Raw genomic sequence first — 9,843 nt, forward strand, 5'->3', positions numbered from 1 at the left:
TAATGATCCTAGGCTTTTTTTTTTTTTCCCCCTGGTATTTTTCCTTTCTCTATTTGATTGCACAAACACAAAAACTAGAACTGTAAGGTAGCATGTAGAGTACTAAACTCCAAACTTACGAAAAACACTGGAGAGCTCATATCCAGTCTTCCTTACATTAACTTCGCAATCCTTCCATACACATTTAAGAAGACAAGCTGACTCATGCTTTTCGTCAGAGGAAGTCCATTCATATATCAATTGAAGTACACAATGGATGCTTTGCAACTTTAGAAGTAAAAGTAGCCAAGCTAAAGTTCAAAGAAGACGTAGCAAGCTAGGGAGCCAAGGAGGGACAAAGAACAGTTTGGAGGGAACTTCCAGTTTCTTCAGGAGCAGAGGGAGCCCTCTGCTGTGGACCACCAACCAAGGCAGCCCTGCAGAACTGGCCAAGGATTGCAAAGCTGTACAGGATGCAACCAAAGCACCCAGGGTGTATGTGGCCAAGCGTGATGCTTAAAGCGCAGATCTCCTAAGAGGCAACAAGGCTTAAGACACTCAGCTCTTTTTGGCTCTGGCATCCCAGGCCAGCTCCTTACTGCACCTTCCCTTCTAAAACCACAGCCTAAACCCTCTCCTAAAGCACAGCTGCAGGACCAGCCCTGTTCTACAACAGAAGATGTCCTTTACTGAATTCAATATACATGACAGACTGGACAGATCCATGCTTTTTGCACCACTGACATCAGTCGGGAAGGGTGGGAAAGCCAGCCTCTGGCTATACTCTCTTCCCCTCCATGAATGCGTTCAAAGTAAGTCTCTAGTACAAGTTCACATCTATGTGCATTTCTTTGATGCTTATTAATAATGCCTAAGTGTGTAAAAAAATAGACCAAACATTTTAAGAAAACTCCAAAAGATTTACTGAAATTGCATACAGAATAAATGCAACATCTCAATATGCAGCTTTATAGTTCATCTACTGAAAATGACTTCAGTCTGCTGCATGTGTCAGATGCTTTCTCACTGTTGCTTTCTAGCTTTGCAATCCGAGATCCAAACTGTACAGCTCTTTTTGGCAAAATGGCTGAGGCTGTGAGGCCAAACTCCTTGGCTGCAAGACGCAGAAGCAACTTCTCACCAATTCCTCGAGGTAAAGTCAAGTCAGCTTTTTCCAAGATGGGCAGAGAATTGAGGAATGAAACAACATCTTCATCAAGAAAGGGAAACCTGAAGGAAAGATACACATGGGGAAAGACCTTTTAAATATGTCTAACAGTTTCGGTTTTCCCCTTTACCACATGCAAAGACTTCAGAATCTGTGTCAATTCTTAACTATAGATGTACTATTAATGTTAGTGTCCCAGTAATGAGGCACATCTCCAAAGCAGTTAGACTGTCTTAGAGAAAGAAAATGTAATATATATCATGTTTAAATTCAGAAGTCTGGAAGTTTTCAAAAGTGAAGCAAAGAAAAGAGTAAGAACAAGCATCAGAAATACCGGGTGTATACAAAACAAAAACTATGGGAAAAAATCAGAAAAAAAACCAATGGAAGAGCAAGACAAATATTAGTGTAACACTTCAAGGTCATTTCTAAGTATTACCATATATTGTAGGAAGCTACACTGTAACTTTGACACAAAAATATTTACACAACAAATTCTGACAACATCCTGAAATCCAGGCATTCAGATCTAACCACGTATATGATTACCAGCACTGCCTGTTCTCCACTCCACCAGGTTTTGTTTTGCTAAACTGAAAATGTGCAACCAAGAACAGATTTGGAAAAACACTGGCACAAGGATCACGCAAAAAGACCTTTCATGCACCTAAGTGGCCTATGCTACTGGACAACACCTAAGGAATTTTTTGCAAGTAGCAAGTGAAGTAAGTAACCACAAAAAAAAAAATACTGCTTTAACTATTCTGACTTAGCAACCAGGAAATACAGTAGATACTGATGATGCCTTTACTGCATGGACAGGAATATGTGGCTTCCACATTATGTTGTCAGTCTCCAGAGTCACTCCCCAAATGACCACTCCAGGACACTTCAAAGGTGTGCAGAAAGACTGTTCCACCTAAAATAATAAAATCAACTTCATTTTGCCTATTTCAGCGTGTGTTGGTGCTTTTTAAAAGTTCTAGTTGGAAACCCACATTGCTGCATTTCCTTAGGTAACTCTTCCATAGTACTGGAGACCACTTCTTTTAAAAACCAAAACCAAACACCCACAACACAATACATTAACAAAACTGCAACATAATTTGAGACGACAAAATGTAGAGAAGTTTCAATTAAGCTCTCTGTTGCTAGTGTTAAAAGCAGAATCTAACCAGCAAAACCAGTTTTGCTTCAAGTTACAACAGTAATACCTGGCTTCTTTTCCATGGTCACCAATAATCCTATCATCTCTACCAAGATTTCTGGAAGAAATGCGATCTAACTCCATTTCAAGTTCTTCATTCAGACCCTTGAAGCCATATTTTTTGAAGCAAACACGGTGTCGAGAATAGCCAGCAAGCTGTTCATCTGCTCCAATGCCTGTAAGCACAACCTAAGTAACCAGAATAAAAGAAGTATTTCTTAGGATCTATGCAAGCAAATAATATGTAGCATCTTAAATGTTTAACTATATCTTAAAGAGAGTAACTTCAATACACTTCATCTAAATATCACCTATCCTGATGGGACGTGCCTTACACATTTACAGAGCCTGAAAAAGTTCCAAACAAAGTCACTGGAACTTGAAATAGGTTTACAATCAGGCCTAAAAGTACACAAACATATTTCTACTGATGCAAGGAAAAACCCACAAAATAATGTTCTATGCATCACAATACACCAGTTATCTTTGAAGAATGTCTTTGTTAGTTTCTATTACAATGAAGAGCATTTGCTAAACACCAGCCTTTATAAAAAAATGCTGCTGAAGATTATGTAGTATATCATATGTTCTAAATAGTTACACTCGGATTACTAATTTACAATACTGGGTTAGTAACTGCATTACACAATGTAAAAATGTCTTATAATCGTTGTCTACTCAGCACGTACATAAAATGTTACAAAGAGAAAAAACACTACTATAGCTGGTCCACTGCTATGCTTTCAGTAGCACTTAACTATAACAGTGGACGCCAAGTGTGTTTTACTCATCTGACACCAGCCAGTGGTCAACTGCTTTTTTACCTGTATGTAGCAGTAGGTACCTGATGGGGAAAATGACATTTTTGCTTTATGTTTTATTAACTCATGACCTATTTCAACATATCCTGAACCTAACAAGAATTTGTATGTTTTGCAAATCTGAGATGAACACACATCCTGAAGTAGATCAGTGAACTAAATCAACTGTGTTCTATAGCAGTTTTTAAGCAAACTACTGCATTTGTTGGGGGACTTACTGCTGTTGGTTGTGGGGTTTTTTGTGGTTTTAGAATCTAGCAATTAGTAGGAAAGTAACAGGAGTCTCAGCAGTGGACCGCAAATTCCTGAAATTAATCACTTTATTCTTCCCTATGCAAACATCAGGAAATTAGGAAGTGAGAAACAGGAGTCAAATTCCCAATAAAATCATCTAGTAGCTAAAAAGATTTTACTTAATACTAAACACATGAAAATAAGTTACAATGGGAAAGAGCTACTTTTTTGTAGTTCTGTCATTCAATCAGACACTAATTACAAACACTTCCAAATAGTCATCTTCTCTGCCATTACTCTTTGCTATTTTGTCACGTAAATAGCATGTCTAAAGAAGGTAATAATTTTTACAAGGGCTAGAATGCTGGCACAAAAAAAATTATTTAATAATCCATTAACATATAACTAAATTTGTTAAGCTGCTTGATTTGGACTGAACAACTCTTACCCACTACTGGGGCTGAAACGCCAAAGATGATAGTTATTATTTTTTCCTAATCACATTGCTATTTATTCAAGCTCAATTAAAAGCCATTCACATTACATCATAAAATAACTGCATGCAGTTTTTAACTCCAGAATTACACAAATATTGTCATTACTGAACTACTGTACATTCTGCCACTGAATTTCAGAAGCCTTATGAATATTAAAGACCCTTGCTGACTTCTGAAACAACAGAACTGGTTTTACATTCACAGATCAAGCACAAGGCAGAAAACAATAACAAAATCAGTACCTTTGCAGGACTTCTATATGGTTTCAGTTCTCCTTGGTTACTAACAAAACCCTCCCCTCTGGAAGCAAACCAAATTGCACAGCCAATGCTGTCATCCAAGACTGTATTCAGTGGATAAATTAAGTGATTAATGCGTTGTTGTCGCATTTTTTCCAACTCTTCTGGTGTAACATTGATCTCCACAAAGTTCCAGGTTCTTGAAGGGTTAATGGCCTCTAATTCTTTCACTCCTGCCCTACCAGTAATTCTGTCAGGTACATCAAAGCAAGAGAAACAAGCACGAGTTTTAGCATCAAGATCTTGACAACTTCTTTGAGGACAAAGCAGATCAAGCTGTACTTTCCTGCTGGTATGGTTTTTAGAGGTACCCTTTTGCTTAGGTTGTTCTTTCAGCATGAAAGCTACATTAAGAAGATCTATTGGTTCCTCCAAAGGTACATGTTTATCAGCAAGGGCTGCAATAACCATGGAATCAATGCCACCAGAAAAGAGCACTGCAATATGTGCTTTCCTGTTAGACATGCTTGGAACTTCTCTTGTTTCCTGATCTTCAGCTCTAAAGAGAGATAAAACCCGTCTCTTTACTGCTTCATTTAAAACATCAATAAACTGACAAATTAACTTTTTCTTGTGCTCCTCTGCAAGAAATCCTTGAAGGGTTTCTACAGAAACCGTATGAGTAATGTTGCTAATATTAGTGCCTGGACATTGACCTGAAGCTTCAGAAATTGTTTTATTTAAAGGGATAACTGGTGCTCTGAGACATAGTTTTGATTCATTCATCACAACACGCATGTGGGTTGGTAAGTCTTTTGAAACTTGGTCCAGAACATTAATGAATATTTCTTCTACTGCTTTCTCTGTGCAGCTGTACTTCCATGGAAACAATGTTAAAGACCAAGATTTAGTTGCTGTGCAGGCTTTGAGATCGATTTTGAAAATTCCAGATGCTGGGACTTCTTGCCATTGGTGACCTGATTCAGAATAAGCACTTACAGATGTAAGACAGAAAGCACTGTTGACCTCATTACTGCATTGCCAAAGCAAACTACGGCGACCAAAATAATCTCTACCAAACCATAAACTGTGTTTAGATGCTTGATAATAAATAAAAGACCATGGACCCCGAACTGATGAAAATAGTGATAATATGTCCTCTTCACTACTGCATAATGCAAGATGATGAAACATAACTTCAGTGTCATTCTCTAGATCTCCTACACGCACTCCACTGAAAATTTCTCCATTCCAAAGAAAAATATTGCTATTGGCATTTTGCAGAGGCTGAGGAGTCACCAGTCCTCTCAAGTGAAGTACGTGGCCAGAAAACAGACACTTGTAAGGGAGATCAGGCACAGTTTTTATCAACTGCTGGCTACTGTCTGGTCCTCTTCTTCTAAGATGGCAGAGTATGTCTTTGTTAAAGAAATCATGAATAGCATGCTGCCTACACAAGGTAACAACGCAACAAATACCACACATGGTGACTTCGAATTCAGATGAACTATTTCTTGATTTTAGTCTTTTCTGAATTTTCCATCTCCTGATGTGCCTTCTTTAATTCATCTAATGTATCTGTGTAAGAAATACATGAATAATCAGTTTCATAAACTGATGAGTAGTGAGTTGACAGGGAAAGAAAATGAAAGTAGAAATTGCGCATTCCAGAAAACAAACTCATACATCTAAAGTTACACATTTCTAATATTTGTTCAACCATCAACTCTCTTTATCATCCATTCTACTATCTTCGTAATTTCACAGATCCATTCTTTCAAATACTTAAAGATTTCTAACTTAATCTCCAGTTAAACTAATATTATTTTCTTCCTACTCATCCCATGCAATTTTTAGGCTTTTTTATTTACGGGACAAGCCAGTATACAGCTTCCCAAAGGGCACTGAGAATAGCAGCTGCTCTGTGGGATACACATTCTCCCTCTTCCTACATCTGCAGCACTTGCTCTTTTTTTTGCATCCATATAACAACACTTCCACATTTATCCACTCCAGAAAAACAAGCATGTCCGAAGTCTACTTTGTATTTGATACACAGTTGCCATCTTTTCATTGTAACACACTTTTGCAATCATTAACAGCTATAAATACAGCTTTTAAATAGTTAACTATTTGAGCAACGTTTAGACTGCAAACTTACTTTTGCATTGAGATAGCGTTTCTGTTCGGTCTACAAGGAAGAATATGTTGCTATTGGGTTGCTGCTTATAAACTTTCTGTAAAACAAAACCAACACTGCATTAGATCAGAGCAAGAAACTCTGGCAACCATCCTGTAAGAGAAACTGATGCAGATCCACTGATATACCCCTTCATTTTTATTCCAGAAGGACAATTTCTGCCTTGAGAACACCAGCGTTCTAATGTTATATCATCAAAAACATTTCATGATCAACCCATGACTAGTCTGCATTTTGCTTTTCCTCATACATGAGGGCTACCATTCTATTTTAAAACACATGCACATGAAAAGTAAAAATACTTCATGAGTTCTTTTGATCAACTCAAACATCTGAATTAAAGAACTCAGATAAGACAGGCAAAAAAATCCAACAACATACTGTGTTATGGTACAAGCGAAGGACAAATTATTCTGACAACATCAGACCACATCTGTATTAAAACAATTTTAAAGGCAGTGTGCTCCAATTTTGTTTCCCCTCTTGTCTCTTTATTTATTTCTCTGATGCTAAAATGAAACAGTCAAAAGCAAATTTGTAAATACTTACCCGGTTCTTCTTCAAATTCGACAGCTCATCAACTACAACCTTCTGCTCTTTAATCTGAAAGGCAAAAGATGCACTTCAATGTAATTATTAAAAGTAAATCACTATATTATTACTGTATTATTACTGCTGGTAAACACACTTACTGATTTCTTTTAAGACAGCTACATGCATATATAATTGCTGCTCTTCAAATGGACCACTGAAGACAAAGTAGAAGTAGATTCAAAAAGTGTAGAAACGGGTTATCTTGCAGGGATTAATATTTCTCCTATCCTCAAAAGCAATCACTATTGAGAAGCTAGAGTACCTCTAGCTATTTATAATCACAGATCACAGTTTTCCCCCAGAAGTAAAGAAAACATGCAAAAAACTAATTAAACATCAAATAATTTTAACCCAAAATTTAGCATAATATCTACAATTGCTCTATAATCACAGGTATCCTCCAGACTCAAAATGCAACCAGCAAACAGTCAAAACTCTTAAAATGGTATTAATAGCAACAGAAGCCTTTCTATTGCTCTGGAGTTTTGCACAAACTTCGTTAGAAGGATTTACCACTGTTCAACCGCACTGGCAGAGGTGGCAGGTATTCCCATTTTCTTTTACAATGACAGCTGTGAAAGGTAAAGAGCAATCAGGAGGACTGTCATAAAAGCCATTAAAATTACAAGGGCACTTAATGCCTTTTTTTTTTCCCCCGCCAGAAACAAGCAACAAGTTTTAATTTGTTCTTCCTTTGTGTCTCCTGGAATGGGTGCAACCACGGAAAGTTGCTAGGTTAGCCAAACTGACCATGGCATACAGAAAAGACAAATTTTCCAGCAGCTGTATCAATATCTTATAATTCCAACAGACAGAACAGCAGTGTCATCTTTGGCTACAGCCTAAACCAGCCATTTAAGCATAGCACGAATGACAAGAAGAAATACATGCTGTAGCTTTACAGCCTCCCAGGCAATCAAAGCTACCATTGACTTTATAAAACATGGCCACATGGAAAGGAAGTATTTTTCTGTGGGAAAGCAGTTCCATAGGACTTGACAGATTTCATACTAAACAAACCTATTGGAACCACGGGAAATAGAGCAGATTTATGAGGAGTGCCACCCTCTGTATCTCAAAACCCTTGGCAATTTTTGAATAAATACAGCTCAATTAGATACTGCAAAGAAAAGCCTCACTGACATCTCAAGCTCCACTTGGAGCGGTAACAAACAAAAAACCTCCAAATCTGACCAAAGAGCCAACACCGACGCCGACAAGAACAATGAGCCCTACAATGAAAACTCAGCGCCACAGGACCCCAGATTCCTCTCAGCACTCGCCCTCATCTTCACTGATCACGCCTGAAGTTACAGGCTTCACTGGGCCGCCGCTCCCTTCTCTCTCCGCTCGGCAGCACAGCCCTGGACGTGCCTCAGCTCGCCACACGCTGCCCACAGCACCGCGGGGAGGACGAGGGGCCGCGGCCTAAGAGGCGCCGATGTTAGCCGTGGCTCAGCCCGCCCGGCTCACTCCCCCCCGCCCCGGCTCACCTTCCGGCTCAGCTCCTCCTTGTGGCGCAGCCTCGCCCCCTCCTCCCTCTCCTCATGCCGCAGCTCGCGGCCCGCCATACCCCTCACACACACAGAGCACCTCCCGAGCCACCCTCCAGCAGCCACAGAGCATGCGCAGACAGCGGCGCGCATGCGTGCGGCCTGCCCAGGCGGAGCTCCAATCAGCGGGAGCCACTGAGCACGCATGCGCTGGCGGGGCGGGGCCGGTGCCTCAGTGCATATCTTGGCGGTAAGGGGTGGAAGCGATCTCTGGTGCCGGCTCCGGGCTGGCGTCCGCACGGGTGGTAGCCGCTGAACTGGTCCTATCAAAGGGTTCTTGGGAAGTCCAACGCGCACAGCGAGCTGTCGTATGGCCTGTGAGGGGGCCTTGGCAAGGCCAAGGTGAAAAAGCTGTTCGGAATGAGGGCTGGAAACTGGGCCTTGTGGGGCGTGAAGGGAAAAAAAGTCTAAAGAAAAAAGAAAGGGTTTTACTTTGCAGCTGCTTGGTGTGGGGGAGGCCATGGGCTAGAGTCAGCTTGTTCTGAAATAGGTCGAAGCAGTTTCCTTAGTGGTAATCTGGAGGAGATATGAGTTATATAATATTTACAGGTGATAGGTTTTCCTCTTTGGTAGGATGGTCTTAATATTGCCATGTCTTTCATTCTACTATAAGTAATTGCAGCAATGCGCCTGCCTTCATAAATACATAAGGGGAGAAGTTGGCTAAGTGTCAGGGGGATGATGATAGCGCAAGGACAAATGACATTACCCTCATTTGGTATCATATATGAATTTAGGCTGATAAATGGTAGAGCCAGTTACTGTGACAAGAAGGTTTTGAAGATGTTTCCCAGTAGCACCAATGAAGAACAAAATATTAAGAGTTTAGTTTACTCATGAAAGGAGTTGCATTCTCTGTTCACTGAGTTAATGGGTGAATGGATTGTGTATCTATGGAAGCTTGCCGATATTCATGGATAAGATATCAGATATTTATTAGTGAGTATGAGTGGGGAGTTTGAGTAAGATTGATGTAGGAGTCCCTCTTTTAGAATCATAAAATAGGGTTGGAAAGGACCTTAAGTTCATCAGGTTCCAACCCCCCTGCCATGGGCAGGGACACCCCACACTAAACCATGGCACCCAAGGCCTCATCCAACCTGGCCTTGAACACCACCAAGGATGGAGCATTCACAACCTCCCTGGGCAACCCATTCCAGTGCCTCACCACCCTCTCAGTAAAGAATTTCTTCCTTATATCCAAGCTAAACTTCCCCTGTTTCAGTTTGAACCCGTTACCCCTTGTCCTGTCACTACAGTCCTTAATGAATAGTCCCTCCCCAGCATCCTTATAGGCCCCCTTCAGATACTGGAAGGCTGCTATGAGGTCTCCACGCAGCCTTCTCTTCTC

The 9,843-nt window shown here is 40.3% G+C and overlaps 2 protein-coding genes across 4 annotated transcripts; both read right to left on the minus strand.

Annotated features, from left to right (window-relative positions):
• Nucleotides 1–862: 862 nt before the first annotated feature.
• ASNSD1 (asparagine synthetase domain containing 1) lies at nt 863–5,630 on the minus strand (the record flags this gene model as incomplete). Its single annotated transcript, XM_080621329.1, has 3 exons — nt 863–1,209; nt 2,362–2,543; nt 4,149–5,630. The coding sequence occupies 3 exons, from the start codon at nt 5,628–5,630 to the stop codon at nt 948–950; spliced, it is 1,926 nt and encodes a 641-aa protein (XP_080477455.1). The 3' UTR covers nt 863–947.
• ASDURF (ASNSD1 upstream open reading frame) lies at nt 1,081–8,563 on the minus strand. 3 transcript variants are annotated; one of them, XM_080621331.1, is made up of 5 exons: nt 8,433–8,563; nt 6,895–6,948; nt 6,307–6,382; nt 5,624–5,723; nt 1,081–1,209 (listed from the first exon to the last, which is right to left on the minus strand). In XM_080621331.1, exons 1-4 carry the CDS (start codon nt 8,508–8,510, stop codon nt 5,653–5,655), a joined length of 279 nt encoding a protein of 92 aa, XP_080477457.1. In that variant the 5' UTR covers nt 8,511–8,563; the 3' UTR covers nt 1,081–1,209; nt 5,624–5,652. The 3 variants fall into 3 exon arrangements, with proteins under 3 accessions (XP_080477457.1, XP_080477458.1, XP_080477456.1); XM_080621332.1 differs by lacking the exon at nt 1,081–1,209 and adding an exon at nt 2,413–2,543; XM_080621330.1 differs by lacking the exon at nt 1,081–1,209 and having other exon boundaries at nt 5,585–5,723.
• Nucleotides 8,564–9,843: the final 1,280 nt, after the last annotated feature.

The sequence above is a fragment of the Psittacula echo genome (assembly GCF_963264785.1).
Source record: "Psittacula echo genome assembly, chromosome: 6".
Taxonomy (NCBI): Eukaryota; Metazoa; Chordata; class Aves; order Psittaciformes; family Psittacidae; genus Psittacula; species Psittacula echo.